This window comes from Rutilus rutilus, assembly GCF_951802725.1.
Source record: "Rutilus rutilus genome assembly, chromosome: 3".
Taxonomy (NCBI): Eukaryota; Metazoa; Chordata; class Actinopteri; order Cypriniformes; family Leuciscidae; genus Rutilus; species Rutilus rutilus.
Window position 1 is genome coordinate 19,617,947 of NC_140211.1, and position 22,078 is coordinate 19,640,024.

The 22,078-nt window shown below is 38.9% G+C and overlaps 1 protein-coding gene across 1 annotated transcript in view; it reads left to right on the forward strand.

The window, feature by feature from the left end:
* Positions 1-21,002, forward strand: part of rras2 (RAS related 2) — a 43,341-nt gene extending 22,339 nt beyond the window's left edge. Inside the window, exons 2-6 of the mRNA XM_084404547.1 lie at positions 12,337-12,424; positions 15,452-15,554; positions 17,764-17,872; positions 18,434-18,552; positions 18,969-21,002. Coding sequence (XP_084260673.1) covers positions 12,337-12,424; positions 15,452-15,554; positions 17,764-17,872; positions 18,434-18,552; positions 18,969-19,056 — 507 coding nt within the window. The 3' untranslated portion in view covers positions 19,057-21,002. The remainder of the gene's footprint in view (positions 1-12,336; positions 12,425-15,451; positions 15,555-17,763; positions 17,873-18,433; positions 18,553-18,968) is intronic.
* The last annotated feature ends 1,076 nt before the right edge of the window (positions 21,003-22,078 follow it).

Genomic DNA, 22,078 nt, shown 5'->3' on the forward strand with positions numbered 1-22,078 from the left:
CTCGACAGCATTAAGTGGTGCATTAAGAGATTGAATGAGCGCACTCGATAATGTCCACTATGGTTTTGGACACCACTACAAATGGCTGTTCGCTCAAATAGTGCACTATATTAGGGTATAGGAGGCAATTTCGGACACCTTAGCAAACACATAGCAACACATTAAAGGCCCTGTTTACACCTGGTATTAAGATATGTTTTGGTGGATCGGATCACAAGTGGACGACGCTAAATACAGGAGTAAACAGGGTCTAAAATGTTTTGAGCTTGTCCAATTTCGACCACTTTCAGAGGTAGATGAAAACTCATTCAGCCACAAAAGACCGCCTACTGACTTAGTGCATAAACCTTATGGAAAGCGTGCTAGCCAGACGGGATTTAAACTTTGTTGGCTGGAGACCCAAGTTTGGTTTGAAGACGAAAAACATACCAAGCACAATGTTCTCACAATGTTATTTCCTGATTTCTAACAAGCACTCACAGCATTCTGCATGGTCTTGCAGCTATCAGAGCAGAAAAGAAAGCTGAAGCTATCTGCATGTTTTTCCCTTGTGTCCGGGCGCATACCCATACAATTACCTGCCCATAGACCCTCCCCTCGAAGAAATCATGACAGAAGTGGTTGCAACTCTTTAAATATATACTCATAAAATACGCTAATAAGGCTTCTAGAGTCAGTTTTGTGTGAGAATTTTACTTCCGCATCTCGAAAACCGCCAAACTGGAAGTGATGTAACGGGAGGGAGGGCGGCCAATTTGAACAATAGGAAAGTAATGGATCGCAATGACAGTTCGGAAGCTGAGGAAATTGTAAATGTTTACTCGTATGATGGACCTCAGCCATATAATTATGAGCCAAGAGAGCAGGGACAGGCCAGGATTTGACAAAATAACGGTCAGAGGAGACATATTGAGTTGTGGTGTGAGGAGAACTAGTGGAGAACAGGGCAGGTGTCTTGGTGACCAGTGTTAGCTTATAGATATACACGTTAACATTGAGTGTGTTTACATGCACGCTCATAATGCAGTTATAATGGGATTTCGGCAATATTGCGATTAAACCTCATGTAAGCGCAATACTTCGATCAAATTAATGCGATTAAGCGTATAATCGTAGTAACCATATTCTCATTAAACTATGTGGTGTACACTGATTTTAATCACAATAAACAGACATGTAAACTCCTTAATCGCATTACCGCGATGACCAAAGTGCACATGTGCTTGGTTCTACACGGATGCCGTGTGTTGTTCACACAATTTCTTTTTTTTCTTTTTTTTTTATATTGGGATTTTTGACTTTTTGTTGTGACAGGACAGTATAGAGTGGACAGGAAGCGAGGTGGGAGAAAGATGGGGGACGGGATCGGGAAAGATCCGCGAGCCGGGACTCGAACTCGGGCCACCTGAGCGCAATGGCGCTACATGTCAGCGCGCTGACCACGAGGCCATCGGCACAATTTCATGAATGAACTCCATTACATTATTCTGAAGTTTTCTCTTCTCCAAATCGCTAAACTTTGTCAACAGCACTCGCTGTGCAGTCTCTGCTCTTCTCTCAAAGAACACGACAGCAGCAGGCAAACCCAGCATTGCGATACCAAATAATATCCAGTACGTCCATAAAACATTATTTTGCATTTGATGTGAGTAGATTAAAACAATAGCCTGTAACATGCATACTGTACTGCCTATCTGATAACCATAGTATAAGTATAACCATACTTATTAGCAAATAATCTGAATAATGAAAATTGCACGTAAACTGGAGTGAAGAGTTCTGCTCGTGTCATGTAAACATCTTACTGCGACTAAGCCCTTACTGGAGTAACTTGAAACTGAAGACCACCATATGGGATCCTCTGTGGCTTTTCTGCTATTCTAAAGACATCACATGGAAATGAATAGATGTATTACATCATGCATTGGATATTTTTACTGCATTAGTGGAGTCACCATGTTACTTGTGATGAATGAGGTCAAATAGTTAATTTTAACCATGGTCCATGACTGATTGTTTTCCCTGACCAGCCAAGCAACAGCAATTGAAGTGTACTCCCCTTTAGCTTGTTGTGCCACTAAAAAGAGAATACCATAGTCCCAGCATTCAGTGACTGACGCCAACCGAAACAAAAAGTCTGTTTTTCTCTTCGCAACAACAAAATCACAAGCCACAGTGACAGCCTAGCAACATGCTCACAGGGAGGCTGAGAGTGTTTGTGCTTGATGAGTGATGCTTTGCTTCTGCTCATTTTGGTGTGATTTAAAACAAAGCCATCTACCCAGGTGACAAGGAAGTGTGTTACACAACTGGAAACCAGTTCATCAAATTGCGGTAATATATAGGCCATGACGTAGAGCGGTCAGCCTTCGATTAAAAGCGTGTTGCGTGAAAAGAGCTCTTTGAGTATGTTGAGAGGGGCGGTTGCTGGTCGTGTGTCTTTTAGGACCCCCCGGAGAGTTCAAACTGAGCGTTTAGACCACGCTGTTCTTTCGCAGCATGATTGAAGCCCTGAAACTATTGGTCAGCTCTCTTAGTCTCGCTGTTCTTTTAAACTCTGCAGGGATGCTCCTCATGTTGGCAAGGCCATCAACAGACTCCATTGAACTACTTCAGGTTTATGAAGCTCATCTTCAAAAACACAGGTTCACAGGTGTCCTCACTACACATGGTATGCTATGATGGTTTGGACTTGCCAAATGTCTGTTAATGTGGTTTTGTGTGACTTTAATGTGAGTTGTTACTTTATAACAAGGCATCCGTAGATTCCCTCACCCACAGTTGGAGGTTTTCATGCCTGACTTGCTCTGAGGAGTTTCCAGGGGTTTCAGATGATTTGCTCAGACCACTGCTGGGAATGATCAATGACCCTGCTAGAATCCTTGATTACATACAGAAATAAAGAGTCATGTGTCTTCTTATTCATTCTGTTGGTTCAGCTTTCAGCCTTAAGCTGCAGTTCGTGTGATTTAAAAAAATGCATGGAAATGCATTTGCTCATCTGAAACACATGATGTCAAAAGGAAGTTTACTGTGTCCCTCAGTTTTCGGATAGTGTCAGTACAATTGATTTGTTACAGAAGATGCGAGCAGTGAGAATTAAATTCCTGAATTAAAATTAAATTTCAAGGTAGCTGACAGGTTGCAGATTTGCAATTCAGAATGTTGTAAGTAGTAGGTTATCTGTGTGTTTTCATCTCCCTATACTAGGAAAATAGGCATGTTCGAATGCAGGGCACGTGTTGATTTTAATTTTTTTTTATTTCAATTTTGTGAATTTCTCTTTGCGTTATCTCAATTAAAATTAAAATTAAACTAACCATGGGGTGTGGCCAATTCAAGTTACAACTCTGAATTTAAAGGGAGCCCGATTTGATTCTCTGTGCAACTCTGAGCATTTAACCTACACTTTATGATACACTACATCATTATTGAGAACATTTACCAGAAACATTATGATCCCCTGTGTTGTTTCAACAATTACTCCCTATACACTCCTTGTTCTTGTTCATATTGTTGTCATTGAATGAACTTCTTGGCTGATGCATGAGCTCATGGGAAAAGTAGGCGTTTCCCCAGGAAATGGAGGCTCTTTTGTGTGCTAGTCAGTCTGTACTGAACAAGAGGGGAATGCAGGCCCTGAACTCATGGTGTGGACACCAGCACCACGCAGTCCATCTGCTTCATTTTAACCTTACCATCACAGTTATTTGCCCGTGATTACTGACAGCTGCCAAAGGCCAAGCTCGTCCGCTAGCTTGTGAGGAGGTCAGCCATGTGAAGACCTATGAATGTCGAGAGGTCATCATGGTAAAAGTTGAATAAGGAGATTGTTGGTTACAGGTTGCTCTGCATGATTGATATGCTTAACTGGTTTACAGGAGAGTGCTACAAACATGGCCTAAGGGTCAATGGCTTCAGGTAATCATTCAAAAACTTAGCGTAACTGCAATCTGTCACTTGTCCCTGAGCTCCCGGTCTTTACCATTCTATTTTTCATCATACTTCTTTTCAAGAAAAGGGTACACTTGTAGCAGATGGTCTCAGACTATAAGCTGGCACTGTCTGTAGCGGTCCGCTACTGTGATGAATTCATTCCTGGATGAATCTGTCTTTTCTTCTCTCATTGTGTCCTGGAGCCTATAAAAATGAAAACCAGTTGGCATTGGCATTTTTTTAATTCAATTTTAACCTTCCCAGAAGTAGCTTCTTCTCATGGGAGCATGTATCCCAAATGTAATGAGCTGTATTGAATGGTAAACTAGATGGAAATCCTGCATTGATGTATAATTCAGCAGAAAAGTCGATACAGTGGAGGAATACAACCATGTTCTCTCCTTTTACTATGCTTTTGCTTTCATTTATTAGTTTTTATATATTTGTTATATCTATTTGTTATATTTGTTGGTTATTCACCATTATATGAACATTATTATCGTCTTGTCATTATCGAGAATTTCAATGCTGGTGTCTTTCTATAAGTTTGTCTTGAGTAAACAGCTGAGAGACACCAAAAAAAAAATGCTAAAATGGATGCCAAAATTTGAGTCAATTTAACTTGTGCATTATATTCCAAGACTTCAGATGCCATACATTATATTTATGTCATATTTTGATGAATTTAAAGGCAGGGTAGGTGATTTGTTCCAGTAACATTTTTTGATATGCTGGTTGAAAGTCTCTTCACATCTTGATAGCAATCAAATAAGTTAAGTGGTCTAAATATATATAACAACAACAATAATAATAATAATAATTCATAAAATTGTATAAAGTGCTTTTTTCGGCAGTCAAAGCACTTTACATAGAAGGGGGAATCTCCTCAACCACCACCAATGTGCAGCATCCACCTGGATGATGCGACGGCAGCCATATTGCGCCAGAATGCCCACCACACACCAGCTTATTGGTGGAGAGGAGACAGAGTGATAAAGCCAATTAGTGTATATATATTAGGGCTGCACGATTAATCGTATTTTAATCGTAATAACGATATCTGCCTTTCTCGATTAATTTTAAATAATCATCATGATATTTGCCTACTCATTATTTATCCTGAAAACGCCTTTTTTTGGGGGGGGGGGGGGGGGTTGACATTTGCGTCAAGTCAACACTAGCGTTGATGTTTGTAGTTGCCAGATGTAAATACCGGTAGCTTAAATCTCTTAGTCTCTTCTTTTACATGTTCTGCCTGGTGTTTTACTTAATCTGTGCAATCTGGTAACCCTGTGCATGCGCACTCTGAGGGAAAAGCACTGATGATCTGAAAACAAACATGCACTGGAGTTTAGCGATCTCCATAGCGATGTTCTGCTTACATTAAATTGTCATACAGCCAGTCTGTTTCTTCACAAGCCACTTGTACTGTTTGTGTGACTAAATCTGCCAATCAAACCTTCAGTGATTTATTTGAAAAAAATCAAAACATGGATCTCCACCTTATTGTTTGGTATTATGTTTGCAGAATTAAATAAACAATAATTTGGAATTATTGGAAATAATGGGGAGTTTCACTGTTCTATCTTTTGAAGTTTAAGGTTTTACCAGTTTTCATGATGCGAATCAGTTGAAACCGACAGCCACTGACAGTTTTCAGTGTCTATCAACAAGTAGGCTATCGTTCTTTGTAGTATGAATTTGCTGAGCAATCTGGATCTGTAGTTTGTCTCATTTGCAACCGAATTTTCGCAGTTGCATATATATATATATATATATATATATATATATATATATATATATATATATATATATCATGGGGATGATTAGGAGGCCATGATGGACAGAGGCCACTGGGCAAATTTGGCCAGCATGCCGGGGGTTACAACACCCCTACTCGTTCGAAAGACATCCTGGGATTTTTTTGTGACCACAGAGAGTCAGGACCCCGGTTTAACGTCTCAACCGAAGGATGGTGTTTTTTGACAGTATAGTGTCCCCATCACTATACTGGGGCGTTAGAAAATATCAACGCCAAAATGAATCTGCAGCAGTCAGGTGGTACAGGTCAGTGCTCTTTCAGTTGTAGTTTGTTCATTATTATTGTAATGTTATGTGCTCTGAGACATGTAGTTTAATGCCATCTCTCGTAACGCTTTTGTTTGCTCTCTGCTGTACGCGTTCATGTGTTTTGAAGGAGGTGTGGCTTTAGAGACCCTCTGAAGGGAGGGTGGGATCTTATGCTTTTTCAAAGCTAGCTTGCTATTGCTAGCCTCTCCAAAAATCGCCTACCCTACCTTTAAAAAGAAAGTGGGTGCCTCTGTTTAAGGTCTGGCATGATGCCCTCGAGGTGGACGTGATTTGGCTCCACAACGAAAGTCTGGCTTTAATTAAAGCAGCAGTACTCAGAGCAGGGTCTCCTTGAATCTAACTCTGAGCCATACACTTCTCATCTAAATGCACATTCCCTTACTCTTACTCATATATATACTGTACATACACACGCACAGTAAGAAACAGAGGTAGGAGTCTGATGGATTTGCTTCATTCATGCACAGCTTAGAGAACCCCTTTAGTCATGTCAGTGTGTGCATATATATATATATGGTGAGATGATCATGGTCACATGATTCTTCAGAAATCATTTTAATATGCTGATTTGGTTATCAAGAAACTTTTCTTATTATTAGCAATGTTGAAAACTTTTTTTTTTTATGAAATCTGTGATACATTGTTTTCGGGATTCTTTTATAAGTAGAAAGTTTAAAAGAACAGCATTTATTTGAGATTGAAATGTTTTGTAATAAACAACACAAGTCTTTACTATCACTTTTGATCAATTTAATGCTTGCTGAATTAAAGTATTAATTTCCTAAAAATAATCCTACTGACCCCAAACAGTAGTGTGTATATGCTTACATGATCACCTAAAGTTTCATCCAAGGTGAGGTGAATGCTGAGGTGAATTTGTATGGATTCCTGCCAGTTTACACTGAATGTATGGTATCTGATTCATATCTCAAATATGTGTTAGCTTAATCAATGTATTGAGGCATCTTTGGTTAGGAAGTGAATAATGAAGAAGTGTAGTTTGTTGCACTTTTTTATGTTTGTATTTTTATTGTCTCAGACAGTTGCAGATACTTATCTCTTTGTATCGCTCTAAGACTACAAACACCCCAGTCTGACTGCTGTTCATCGCATTGACTGTGCTTCACCTCGTTTGACTTGGACCGATCTTTTTTTCACAAGGCAAACAAGCGCTTACTGTTTTAAAGGTATGAATTCACTGGGTGGATAGAGGATGCATGAATGGATGGAGGGATAGGTGGGTGTTGAAAATCAGAAAGAAAGAGAAGTGACTGAAGTGGAAAGGAGTGTCCTTGTGTGCATGGGGAGGGTGGGCGGAACGGGAATATCTCTTTTGTGAAATCATCACCACCCAGAGGACTGTACTTTGCTGGCTGCTAGCCCTGTAGGTGGAGTTTCCTTCCTTTAGGCCAAATGTTGGAGGTGCCCTGTTGGTTTCGACTCACTGGGGTGGGCCTTTTCCTCTCCTCTCCCAGAATGCTTTACGTCAGGTGGCTCGGATCACCCTTTATGGCAGCCGAGAGTTATATGACACAGTTGGAAACTTTGGATAGCACTCTTTAATTGGTATACCTTGGCACAGAGAGCATTTATAGAGCATTCAGGGAGTTTGGGGGCCCCCTAAAAAAGGCTGAACGACATGACTGAAGTGTTTATAGCAGGGATCGTCTGCACTGGTACAGTCACAGAGCGGCACTCTTTCACATATGACAGCAACAGCTCGGCTGAATCGTGTGGGCTAGATAGTAGCTTTGTTGAAAAGAAGAGCTGTGATTTGCATTTAGTATGGTTGTTTCTAAGAACAAACACTCTCTGTGGCAGAGTTTGTGTGAGGGCCAAAGCAGATGGACCCCCCACTGTTTGAGTTAGCTATTAGTTCTGGTCATTCATACATCTGATGAAGGTCAACTGGGACGTGCTGTCGCACAGAGCAAAGGTACGACAGGTGGGCATCGGGTCGGCGATGTGTACTGGTGGGCATTACTGAACAGCTACCCGCAGCTACTGTGTGACTTTGAACAAAGCTTGCATTTCAACCACAGACCCTCTACGCCTGATCAAAGCAGACTAAATGTGGGTTCACTTAGCTCTTCTTTGACTTGTCCCTAGAAGTTGACTAAATCTGACAAAGTCCTCCTTTTGGACTTTTCTAGGTTTTTTTTAAGTTCATGTTATGTCATTTAAATAGCTTCACTACTACTATTCAAAAGTTTTGAAGAAATTAATTATTTTATTTAGCAAAGATCCATTAAATTGATCAAAAGTAAAGAAAAGAATCCTGGGGAAATATGTATCTCAGTTTCCACATAAATATTAAGCAGCACAACATTGATAATTCTTTAGCTCCAAATCAGCATATTTTAATGTTTTCTGAAGAATCATGCAACACTGATGACTGGAGTAATGGCTGCTGAAAATTCAGCTTTTCCATCACAGGAATAAAGTACATTAAAACATTTATTAAAATAGAAACGTTATTTAAATTGCAATCAATTTTAACAATATTATTGTAATTACTGTATTTTTGTAATTACAACATCTATTACAAAATGCTTTAGTGAGCATTTAGTGAGACGTAAAAAAATTGAACAGAAATCAAACTTTAAAACTGTGGTCTATGTAAGTGTGTGTGTGTGCTTGTTTTTCTATCCCGGTGGGGACTTCAACCTGAATGCACACTGACTCATGAGGACTCGTGTCACCATGGGGACCTAAATTGAGGAAACAAGCTTATAAATCATACAGAATGAGTTTTTTGAAAATGTAAAAATGCAGAAAGTTTTCTGTGATGGGTAGATTTAGGGGTAGGGTTAGTGTAGTTTGTACAGTATAAAAACCATTACTTCTATGAAGAGTCCCCACAAAGATAGCGAACCAGAAGTGCATGTGTGTACGTGTGTGTGTGTGTACGATATTTGCGTGGCAGAAGGGCAGTGCCATGCTGTAAGTTGAAGTTCTGAAAGATGTTGCTCTACAGAAAACTGGAATGTGTGAGCTCCCATGTTGCATCATGACTAAAGGTTTCATCTGATCACGTGCAGACTTTTGTTTTTCAGCTCACTTTCTATCTTACTCTTCAATCGAAGGTGTCACTTTCACTCTCAATCGTTTGTAGCATTGTCACGAAATCAGGTGCCTTGTTCTTGTATTCACATGTGCATATTTTAATGTGCGCGACTGAAATGTTAGGTGCAGTGCTTAAAATGTTGTGAGTTTGTTGGAATTAGCAGCAGGTATTCTCTCTGTCTGTCCATCTGTCTTGTTCTCTCTCACCTCATTCTGCCTGTATCCCCACTGCGACGAGTGAGCGATGAAGTCGACTGCATATGCAGCACTGCTGATGAATTATTGAACAGTGGAAAGTGGACGTGATGGAGTCTTGCACGCAGTGCATACAGAGGAGCCACTGTGTGAAAGGATGACTGATGTCAAGAAAAGAGAGCGAGTGGTTACAGGCTTCTTTATGTCAGTGCTCATGCTGCATTTTCTCACTGTCAATAACATTTGCAAATGTACTTTGGATGCACTTTTGTTGTAGAAGTACATTTGCAAATAATCCTATTCTTTTTACAGCTTTTTTTTTTGGAATAGATCACTGGAAAATGTCTGTATACCTGACAGTTATCACTGAAATAGATGTATTGTGATATCACATGTCTCTGTGACAGCCAAAGAATCTGACCACAGCCTGGACAAGCCAATCAGAAAACTTGGCAGTTTAGGGCGGGAATCCCTGTTTTCACAGTAGTTGCAGATAAGTGAGTATTTAGGAAAAGTTTTTGGAAAAGGCATTATTTTTTACAATTCCACAATATTTCCGAATTGTACTGCAGCTTCAAAGCAAATACATTTACCTAAAAAGCTAAATCACATAAGACAAGACTTGTTTTCAAAGAATGTATCTTGAATATTGAGTGTAAATTGTAATGTGTAAGTCCTTAATAAATTTGTTGAAAAATTCAGCCAGCTGAACACAAGACTTAGGCTAAGCCCTATTTGGAGACAACCATAGTTTCTAAGAAAAAGTTTGAGTTACAGTTCTTTTCACTCGACGTCTGTGATTTCATGTACCAATTTGGACGGAACTAACATCTCCGTGTTTATTGCAGAGGTGGGAGTGTGTTTTCTAGATGTGGGTGTTACAGAAGGTCATCTGCTGTGCATGCGTCACGTATATGTTTAAGAGTGGTTGATATCTTTTTAATTTATTATAAATACAAAACATTTAAGTAAACTTATAGCAGTGGCTGTTTATAATAAACCTGCATAAGTTAGCAGAGAAATCTAGACAAGTGTCTTACTCTTACCTGACACTAATATTAAAATTGTCAGTCTTTGCAGTTTCCGCTATTTTTATTTTTTTTTTTGGATACCATCTATATTGAAACTAAATGAAAGCATGTCAAAGATTGGTGCGCAAACTGTAGCTCAGGTATAGGTAAAAAAAAAAAAAAAAAAAAACATGAGGAGAAGCGTTAGGATAATACAACATCAGCAATCACAGACATTCACATTCGGACGGGATTCGATTTCTCAGAGGACCGTTGAGTTTGCTGAAAAACCGTAGGTAATTTGCCCTGGAATTTTTACTGAGGTTGTGTGAGAAAAAAACAGACATGACAGATTCGGACGGGATTAAACATGAATTTCTCTAACGTCCAAATGTTTGGGGTCAGTATATTTATTTTAATTTAATTTTAAATTAATCATTTTATTCAGCAAGGATGTGTATACCACCGGTCAAAGTAAACTGATTAAAAGTGACAGTAAAGAAATGTATATTGTTACATTAGGCTTTTATGTAAAATAAATGCTGTTCTTTTAAACTTTCTATTCATCGAAGTATATTTAAAAAAAAGAGAAAAAGTTAAGTAGAACAACTGTTTTTAACATTGCTAATAATAAAAAAAAAAAATCTTGGCTCCTGTAAATTCAGCTTTGCCATCACAGAAATAAATTACATTTTAAAATATATTAAAATAGAAAACTAAATTTAAATTGCAGTAATAATATTCCACAATAATACTGTTTTTACTGTTTTTTTTTTTATCAAATAAATGCAGCCTTGGTGAGTATGAGACTTTCTTACTGACCCCACACTTTTGTTTTGGGGTGTATATACCATCAGTCATGAGGAATCTACTCATTCTTTACTACTATTTTCTAAATAATATATTAATAGTTTTTGAAAAAGTCTTAATTTCTTGTGCAATTTATATCTTTCGCAGTATAGATTTATATTTTCTTTTTAGAAGTTAAAACCATCCTCAGTGAATGGTTGACACGGAAAGGAGAACAAAGCTCTACTCTCATTTTTGAAGTGCTTCTCGTTTCGCTGCTAAAAACAGATTACTCGACTAGCGGTTACAGGAACATCAGTAGTCAAACTTAAAATAGGAAACTACTGCTTTGGCATTGTTGTGTGTGAGCATGAGCATGTGTTCAGTTGACACAAAGACAAGCCTGAACATAACGTTCAGCTGTCGTCACTTAAACAGCCTCCTGGGAGGGGAGGCACAGAAAATATGGGAAAAATGTGAAAAATGCCTCCTTACAACTCCCCCTTTCATTACAAACTGATACCGCGTTCAGATTAGCATGGAAACAGCCCGTGGAAACAAAAAAAGTTTGCGGTTAATTAACCGTAATTATCAACCCCAAACGGAGGGCCACACAAATAATGTTGACATGAAGTCTATGTTTGCACTGTACACACAAGGGCGGATGTCTTTTTTTATTTTTCAGAAGAGACAGAACAGTTTGTCTGTTGGGTTGTGTTATGAGTATAAGCCCTCATTTAGCATAGCTTTCAAAACAAGTACTCTTTTATGCATGTAGATCCCTGAATCAAAGCTGAAGTCAATGATGTTTGTGTATGAAAGTTCCTCAAAAGGGAAACTGGTTTCAGACAAGCTTCTAAGGCACAATAACATCATGCCTAATGATCTAAAATGAATTCAAATGAGCTTTAGATATAAGCAAGCACTTTTTTGATGTCTACCAAGCTTATTTCTTTGTAGAAATTGAGCCGTTAACAAAGACATTTCTAAATAAAATTCTTTCAACTGCTTTTTATTAATTTCATTATCCGCCAAACCGCATGCATAGGATTGTGGGATATTATATGCTGTGAAGGGACATCTATACTTTCAAAATCCCACTAGACAAGTATCTTGGGAGACAGGATGCGACACAAACATTGAATTTGGACATGTCTTGATGCCTTCCTAGCTCCTCATACTGCACTTTTTGAATCTGATGTGATATTGACCTTTCTTGTGTTTATATTCTCTCTCCTTTTGTGTTTAGTCATACTTTGTCACTGACTATGACCCCACGATTGAAGACTCCTACACAAAGCAGTGCGTGATTGACGATAGGCCTGCAAGGCTGGACAGTAAGTATGCCACAGATGAATGAGAGAGACTGATTGTCAAACAAATCACACAGGATGTAGGGAAACAACATATTGCTAACCGGCAGTAAAGATAAAGCACCTTCTGATGTGATTATACATAATAGATGATATAGCTGATGATAACAGATATATTACAGAGAAACTGGTGCATTTTGTTATTGTTCTGTGCATTATGCATACTTGTACACTTAAAATTAAGTTATATTTGTCTGTTCTTGTTTGAACCAGGACTGGACGATGTGAAAAATATTTTCATAAAAAATATCACAATATCCGATTGCATCGTCTAATAAAACATAGGGTGAGGAGTGGGGACTTGGTTTTATCCATCGGTTGTTGATTGGATTTTTAGATGTGAGTGTTACACTTAAAAACAGAGGCAGATGATTGTGAGCATTTAGGGATGGGGTTTAAAGGGTTAGCTCACCCAAAAATAAAAATTCTGTCATTCATTTCTCACCCTCATGTTGTTCCAAACCTTGAAGATCAAACACAAATGAAGATCTTTCTGGTGAAATCTGAGAGCTTTCTGTTTTCTCCATAGACAGCTACACAACTACCACTTTGACGCTATAAAAAGTTCATAAAGAGATTGTAAAAAATAATCCATATGAATTGAGTGGTTTAGTCCAAAATGTTTTGAAGAGACACAATTGCTTTATATGATGATCAGATATAATTTAGGCCTTTATTCCATATAAACATTTATCAGCTCATCAGTTGTGGTAAACTGAAGCTCAAGCATGTTCATTTGACATTTGAGAACCAATGAGGTTCATTCTTGTGTGTTATGCAGACCGTTTGAGCTTCCACAAGAACCAATGAGGTTCATTCTTGTGTGTTATGCAGACCGTTTGAGCTTCCACAAGAACCAATGAGGTTCATTCTCGTGTTGTGCAGCACGTTTGAGCTTCTGCAAGAGCCAATGAGGTTCATTCTATTGTGTTAACCAGCACGTTTGAGCTTCTGCAAGAACCAATGAGGTTCGTTTTCGTGTGTTTTATGTGGCACATTTGAGCGTCTGCAAGAACCAGTGAGGTTCATTCTTGTTACGCAGCACTTTTGAGCTTCCTCAAGAACCAATGAGGTTCATTTTCATGTTACGCAGCACGTTTGAGCTTCTGCAAGAGCTAATGAGGTTCATTCTCGTGTGTTACGCAGCACGTTTTAAGCTTCCGCAAAAACCAATGAGGTTCATTCTCGTGTTATGCAGACCGTTTGAGCTTCCTCAAGAACCAAGAATGAGGTCCATTCTTGTGTTACGCAGCACATTTGAGCTTCTGCAAGAACTAATGAGGTTCATTCTCGTGTTACGCAGCACATTTGAGCTTCTGCAAGAACCAATGAGGTTCATTCTCATGTGTTACGCAGCACATTTGAGCTTCTGCAAGAACCAATGAGGTTCATTCTCATGTGTTACGCAGCACATTTGAGCTTCTGCAAGAACTAATGAGGTTCATTCTCATGTGTTACGCAGCACATTTGAGCTTCTGCAAGAACCAATGAGGTTCATTCTCATGTGTTACGCAGCACGTTTGAGCTTCCGCAAGAACCAATGAGGTTCATTCTCGTGTTACGCAGCACGTTTGAGCTTCCGCAAGAACCAATGAGGTTCATTCTCATGTGTTACGCAGCACATTTGAGCTTCTGCAAGAACTAATGAGGTTCATTCTCATGTGTTACGCAGCACATTTGAGCTTCTGCAAGAACCAATGAGGTTCATTCTCATGTGTTACGCAGCACGTTTGAGCTTCCGCAAGAACCAATGAGGTTCATTCTCGTGTCTTAGCAAAACACTTTTGAGCTTCCTCAAGAACCAATGAGGTTCATTCTTGTCTTAGCAAAACACTTTTGAGCTTCCTCAAGAACCAATGAGGTTCATTCTTGTCTTAGCAAAACACTTTTGAGCTTCCTCAAGAACCAATGAGGTTCATTCTTGTGTTACGCAGCACATTTGAGCTTCTGCAAAAACCAATGAGGTTCGTTCTCATGTGTTACGCAGCATGTTTGAGCTTCCGCAAAAACCAATGAGGTTCATTCTCATGTTATAGCTTCCGCAAAAACCAATGAGGTTCATTCTCGTGTTACGCAGCACGTTTGAGCTTCCGCAAGAACCAATGAGGTTCATTTTCATGTTTTGCAGCACGTTTGAGCTTCCGCAAAAACCAATGAGGTTCGTTCTCATGTGTTACACATCATGTTTGAGCTTCCGCAAAAATCTATGAGGTTCATTCTCATGTTATAGCTTCCGCAAAAACCAATGAGGTTCATTCTCGTGTTACGCAGCATGTTATAGCTTCCGCAAGAACCAATGAGGTTCATTCTCGTGTTACGCAGCATGTTATAGCTTCCGCAAGAACCAATGAGGTTCATTCTCGTGTTACGCATCATGTTTGAGCTTTCTCAAGAACCAGTGAGGTTCATTCTCGTGTTACGCAGCACATTTGAGCTTCTGCAAGAACCAGTTAGGTTAATTCCAGTGTGTTACACAGCACGTTTGAGCTTCCGCAAGAACCAATGAGGATCCATTCTCTTGTGTCACACAGCACATTTGAGCTTCCGCAAGAGATTTGTTCTCATGCTTCATCAGGTTCAGTTGAGCTTCTGTTTATGTTCGCTGATCAATGTTTATATGTGAATAAATTCAATCTGTTCATCATATAAAGCGATCAAGTCCCTTAATGTGATCCGATCATGAAAACAAACAAAGCCTTTTATTACTGGCATCACTCAAGGCTGTTGTAAGACTTTTGTTACATTCATACATAAATTATTCAGTCTGCTGTTTGAGAGTCACACCTGTTAGTAAATACACTTGTCAATCCAAAACACTGTGTAAACATTGCCATATATACATGACACAGAACCATGTTAAGCCATAGATAAAGAAATATTAATATATAGAAGATCATTTACATAATGAAAACACTTGTAATCAAACATATATTGGTGATGTGGCTAAAGTGAGTCTGTGGGTGACTAACATGGATGTTCTGTGTTTGTTAGTCCTGGATACAGCAGGACAGGAAGAGTTTGGAGCCATGAGAGAACAATACATGAGGACAGGGGAGGGCTTCCTTCTCGTCTTCTCTGTCACTGACCGAGGAAGGTGAGCAATGTTCCACTCATGTTTTCTCTCAACTTTCTCTCTTTCTTCCCCTTTCCCCTACATTGTCTGTCTCAGTTTCACTTTCATTCTGTTTTTGTCTTTCCATTTTTATTAATGCCCCCGCACCCCCACTCATTCACATTTTCTGTAACTGTAAAATTAGAGGCTTACTAATTTATCCCCCAGGTTTTGTTGAGTCAAACCCAGCACATGCAAATAAACAGATCTCACGCACATTGCAGTGTGTATGCTTGAGGAATTTGGTGTGCGATCAGCCGTTTTGGGAGTGTTTGTGCCCTCTTAGGGTCCTTCCCACTTTGTGTTTATGCTGTAAACAGTCTTTCCTTCCTTCGTTTACATTACCCTGCTCAGAGCCGATGGCACCGGCTTCTCTGAACACACAATCTCGCAGTCTCTCCAGAGCCCATGACAAGCACTTCCTCCTCCTGCATGACATTTAAACTGCTCGAACTGTTAGAATCAACAGAGACCTCATATCAATGTCCTTCCTCCCCAGCACACACACACTGTTCTCCATATGATGGCTTCTAGCCGTCTTACAGCTTTACTGGAAAGTTTATTGGAAAGGCATGAGAACCAAGTGACCTTGTGTCATCCTGTGTACTGTAATGCAGTTCTGTGGCCCAAAACAGAGAGAGATAGCTGCTTTTCAGCTGGAAGGGTGGGATTGCATTACTTTTAGGTTTTGTAAGAAGGAAGAGCTCCGCTTTGTGGGTGTATGTGTCTGTACTTTCATTTCATTATTTCTGTACTATATTTTCATTTATGAAAATGCCCTTACTAGGAATGCATGATATGGTACCATTGGGGTTATCGGTCAATAATTTTTTTTATTAGTTCCCCTCAAGTTGACACCAGGTGTCTCAGCAAAATAACCACTGTTCCACCAATTTAAGAATGAGAAAGTGTCCCAAGACTTTTTGTCTCTACTTTGAACAATATATTTATTGATTCATATATATATGTATATATATATATATACATACATATATGAACTAGGGATGTCAATTTACTCAAATTCCCATGATCGATCGTCATTTAAATTAACAATCAATTAATCGTTAGCCTTAATACTACAATATGCGTTTACTGTACTGTCATATGTGAGAATACTGTTCAAAAAGCCATGTTCCTCAACAAATGAATGAGAAGGGTTTAGTCTAAATAAATGGCTAGTAGGGTTGTAAAATGTGTCAATGTGATTGATCATTTAATTAAATTACTTATTTAATAATCAAATATAACGACTAATAAAACGTGTCCCCAACGCCGCCTCAGATGTGTGCTATTCAGAATGTGAAACTCATGTGGAGGGGAGCGCTTTGTACCAACATATTTGGGGACGGACACGTTTACTTACTGGAGTAGGATTTTTCTTCATCTCTGGTAAGATAGCAATCATGATGATAAGTGTCTTCATTAATTATTAGGGGTGCAATGGATCGCAGTTGTAAGGAGTCGGACCAGGCCCCACGGTTCGGCACGCATGTGATTAGCAGATTAACTGCTAAGTAGAGGGAAAGTTTATCATTTGGATATGTTTTTGTCTTGCCAATTTACACATTCAAACGATTTTAAACGCGGAAGAAGACGCGAAAATCGGGACTTATTTTGGCGCACAGCCTCACACACACACAAACACACCCGAAGCGTGCAGAGAGAGAGAGAAGCGTTTCAGACAGCGATCGAACACCGAATTGATTCCTCTTACGCTTTTACTTGCGCTTGCGGACACATACAAAATTATGTCTTGGCAAGTATTCTTTCGGTTGTCGTAAGTGAACAGTTGAGAAAGAAACCGGATGAGTGTCAGTATTCGGTTTGCGCATTTAGTCTTAAAGTGACAGCAGCCTAATATTCCTGCTGTTGTCTGTGTCATTAATGTTAATAAAATAAAATAAAAACATCATCATCATGATCTACCTCATTGAGAGAAAAGAAGATAGTGAGGAGAGCAGTCAGGAGGAAAGTGATGACGACAGCTTGTAGGATAAGTGTGCCGTGTAAAGTGTGAGAACCAAACAGCATCTCCAGGTGCTCCCTTGAGAACCAGACCAAAAACTTTGTGCACCCCGATTATATATACATATTTGCATATTTCTTTGTGTGTGTGTGAAAATGCATTGCAAGTTTCAAGCTGTTTGTTTGGGCCTTTTTTAATTGCCATGCGTCACCTTGTTTTCCTCAGCTTTGAAGAGATCTACAAGTTTCAACGACAGATCTTGAGAGTGAAGGACAGGGATGAATTTCCCATGATTCTAGTGGGTAACAAAGCTGATCTGGAGCAACAGAGACAAGTGAGTGGCATGAATCACCTCAAGTACTGTCATTTCAGAAAGCTACACTGAATCAGTATTGATACGAACGTTTTTAAACTCTTTGTCTGTACTGAAATCATAGCATGACTACTGTATAAATTGTAGAGCTTCTCTCTATATTGTTTATGTTTTAAAATGACACATTTACATACTGTACACATACATGGAATACCCAGAGCTGTTAAGAGATAATTAAATGTGGATGAAATTCAGTCTTGAAAATCAATGAAGAGAACTGAAAGGCTGAAAAATATCACAGAGACTGTGTCTGTTAAGGAGAGAGATGGTAATAAAAGATATGGGGTTACTGAGTGCATTCTGCCATTGACAGACACTCAGATGGTGTTACACTGCCACCTTGTGTCAGAACGGAGAACGTTCTAATTAACTGCATCAATTGCCTTTATTTTATGAATGGCAACTTATATAAGAGGCACTGTTTTATTCAGTATCTTATAAGAGATACTGTTTTAATCAAAATCAAGCAAAAATTGTGTTTAAACTGTTTTTATTTTAATTGAAGAGGTTTTCATTTTTCAGGTTACTCAGGAGGAGGGCCAGCAGCTTGCCCGACAACTCAAAGTCACATACATGGAGGCCTCAGCTAAGATCCGTATGAATGTAGACCAGGCTTTCCACGAGTTGGTCCGAGTCATAAGGTGAGTCTCTCATACAATACTGTGGAACCACCAGCAAGCGCTGTTTAGTTATCACCTCAGAAATATATGTAGTTGTTTTATTCATTTTTGATCCAATTTTATATGTAAAAATGTCTTTCATTTTGACAGTCCGATCAGATAGTTAATAAAGAGATCACTGCTGGTACTTTAATTTATGTGTCATTGTAGAAATGGAAGACCAAATCAAGCATATTGCATTGAGGGATAAAATGAGCATTGTATACTTGCTTACATTTGAATTTATTTCAGCTTAGTTTTAGTTTAACAATAACTAAATAAATTGAAATAAATTCCGTCAGGAGCCAAGTGTTTAGGATGACGTGTAAAGGCATATCTTGAGTTGAGCTTAAAGATTTGTACACTGAGTAAGACATGATTGTTACATCCTCTCACAGGAAGTTCCAGGAGCAAGAGTGCCCACCCTCGCCGGAGCCCACGCGCAAAGAGAAGGATAAGAGCGGCTGCCATTGTGTGATTGTCTAATTGGCCTCTCACTGCCACTCACCCAGCTGCTGTCACCGGTCCCTGCCCCACACCCTGCCTTCTGACATCACGTCCTGTGCGGATGAACTCGCTGCCTTTCTACATGTGCATGTCTTCAAAACAGCAGTGTCTCTCATAGCCTTATCAGGGGCATTTGTGCCTCTAGGACTTCACTACTAGAAGAACCAAACTGACAAAATCTTGATCGAACTCACCATTCTACCTTCAACTAGAGTACTGACATCAGTGTGACCTAGAATATGGTAATCGTGCCCCCAACACTAAACATCGCTTCTTACAAATTTGCTATAAAACACACACAATTCCTTTTTTTGTATTTTGAAGGATTTTTTTTCTCTTGCCTTGTGACATTTGTACTTTTGCTGATGGAAAGACTAAACGAAACACCATTGGGATTGCAGAGGACATTTAGTCACCGATCTAGAGTGAGATGATGTTCTGAAGCTTTGTGTGTGTGTGTGTGTGTGTGTGTCGTGCCATATCTGTTTTTACTTCCATATGCTAAGCAGCGATTGTACATAATTGAAGATTCGTGTGAAATGAGGCCACCTTTATAACGACAAAAATCAGTTGCAGAGTACCGTGTGTGAGGTTGAACAGCTTGTTTTGACATGAATTAACACATTAATGTACTCGCAGATATGTACATAGCCTTTAACATGCCAATTTTGTCAGCAGTGAAGTCAGATTCCCAACTTTCTTGATCAAGATGCCTTTTTTCACGTCTTTTTTGTTTGCATTGTAAGACTTCTTGGCATGTATGGATTTGATTATTTTGAAGGTTTAGTTCACCTAAAAATGAAAATTCATTTACTCATCCCCATGTGTTCCAAAGCTGTTCCAAACCAATTTTTTTGTCCATACAGTGAATAGAGAATTTCCATATTTTCTGACCTGAAAAGTATAACCCACTTGAATTGCGTGAAACTTTACGGTTTTCTGCCTAATATGGTAGGCCTATGGTTTAATGTTAGAAAGCAAAGAAATAAGGACAGCCATAAATATTGGAAAAAATACAATTATTATTAAATATAAAAAATTACATTTTTATAATGAAAAGTAATACATTTAAATGTCATGTTGAATGGGGGATGAAACTATTTCTCTTCTTTTTTGTCCTTAGCTGAGTGATTACACAATGTTGTTTTAGGCCAGAAACAGATTTGGAACGACGTGGGAATTTTCATCTTTGGTTGAGCTATCTATATTGTAGCCAGATTGTTGAAGCCTTCTTGACTCTCAGCTCTGATTTCTACAGACTATCTTCAGACTCAGGTTGCTCCATTTACAGTGTTTTCACAAATGTGCTGACGATGTCTGCTCGCTCAGAGCACAATAGGTTGTCTGTTCTCTACTAGGTACCCCACCAAGATCGATGACACTGAGTAGTCGTCTCTGAAATAGTGTCTTTCTCTGGCCTTGCATTTCAATTCACTTTTACCCTTTTTTTTTTTGTTGTTTTTTTAGTTTGGAAACGTATTTAAGTGACTGAAACCGTGTGAAGACTCTGTTTCAAGGGGACAGTTGAACTGCTGACATCACAGGCACCTTTTAAGCATCTTTTCATGTATATGATCAGAGAAAATCCTCTTTTTAAAAAAAAAAATATCATACATCAGACATCCACATTCCCTCAAGACTGTTTTTTATTTAATATGGTTTGGCGTCTCTGTGACATTCACACTTAAATCTGGTATTTCTCATCTGACAGGTGAAAAAAAAATTTTTTCCTGCCTTCATACTCCAAAGGTTCATATCACTATTGCATCATGTCACGTTTTATTTTCGTCTTCCTTTTTTTCCAGAGTGCATTTCTGTATGAGGGATACAAACTGTTTTAGTTTTTGTGTTTTATCATCATGTAATATAAGAAAAAAAGATGGAAGTGATCTTCTGAATGGACATGATTAAATGTTTTTACTATATACTTTTATACATTATTTTCTTATCAGACTAGTTAATGAGTATTTTTATATGTTTGTAAGTGAAAACGCTCTCGCGGCACAAATGTGTATATGTAAAGAGGAGTATTTAATTATATCTCGTTTTTGTTTTTAACTGAAAAAAGGCCAATGTATGTTGAACTGTGGTCCTTTCCTGCTTTCGGTGGACTGAAGCCGATAACTCGCGCAAATAGTCGTCCACCTCACAGCCTAAAACGCTTCACCAGTGATCACTGGGTCAACCCTTTTGTGATGACTCGGGTTCATATCCTTCCCAAAACCTTGCCCATTACCAGATACCAGTTATCATCAAAACAGATCAAGATGAAAGCTAGTAGGAACCGAAGTGCATGACTCTTCCTCTTCCCAGAGTCTGTGTACATCTAATCCATACTGTGTTTTATTTGTCACATCTTTCCCTCCCCCTGTATAGCCTCTGGTGCTATAATAAAATATATGATTTATCTGTGATATATTATTTTTGCTTTTCCTTACCGAGGAACGACGGTATACGTGTTGCACAAATTATAGCTTTCGTTCTTTAAATCGACATTAAATAACAAGCGGTTCCATGTGACAAGTAAATTGTTATTTTGCTGTCCTTAAGCATGTCCCCTGTGATTTACAAAACTTCTGTGCTTTTCTTGGGCAGTGTTCCGGTAATGAGCTGTATGACAACTTATGTCACAAGCTTGTTTCGATTGCTATTGAATCTGCTGTCTATTCTTCTGTGAGATCTAAGCGTTAGGTAACATTGTGATGGACGAGGGTATCTCATCATCTTTATGAATTAAGAGGACCGGCTTCAGAAAAGCTGTTGTTCTGCTCATGTCATGACAGTTATACAACTAAAGTAATGGAATTGAATCAATGCAGTGACAGCCATATGGGTTACAGTTTTATGAGATGTTTACTATCGACTGTAAATGAGAACGTACAGTCACTATTAACGTACACTTAGACAGGCCTTGAATGGCAAGGGCTGAGGTTCCCAAAAAGCATAGATCGTAGAGGCGATTGGTGCCAATAGTTCTATGATCTACTTAGGCTGCAATGAT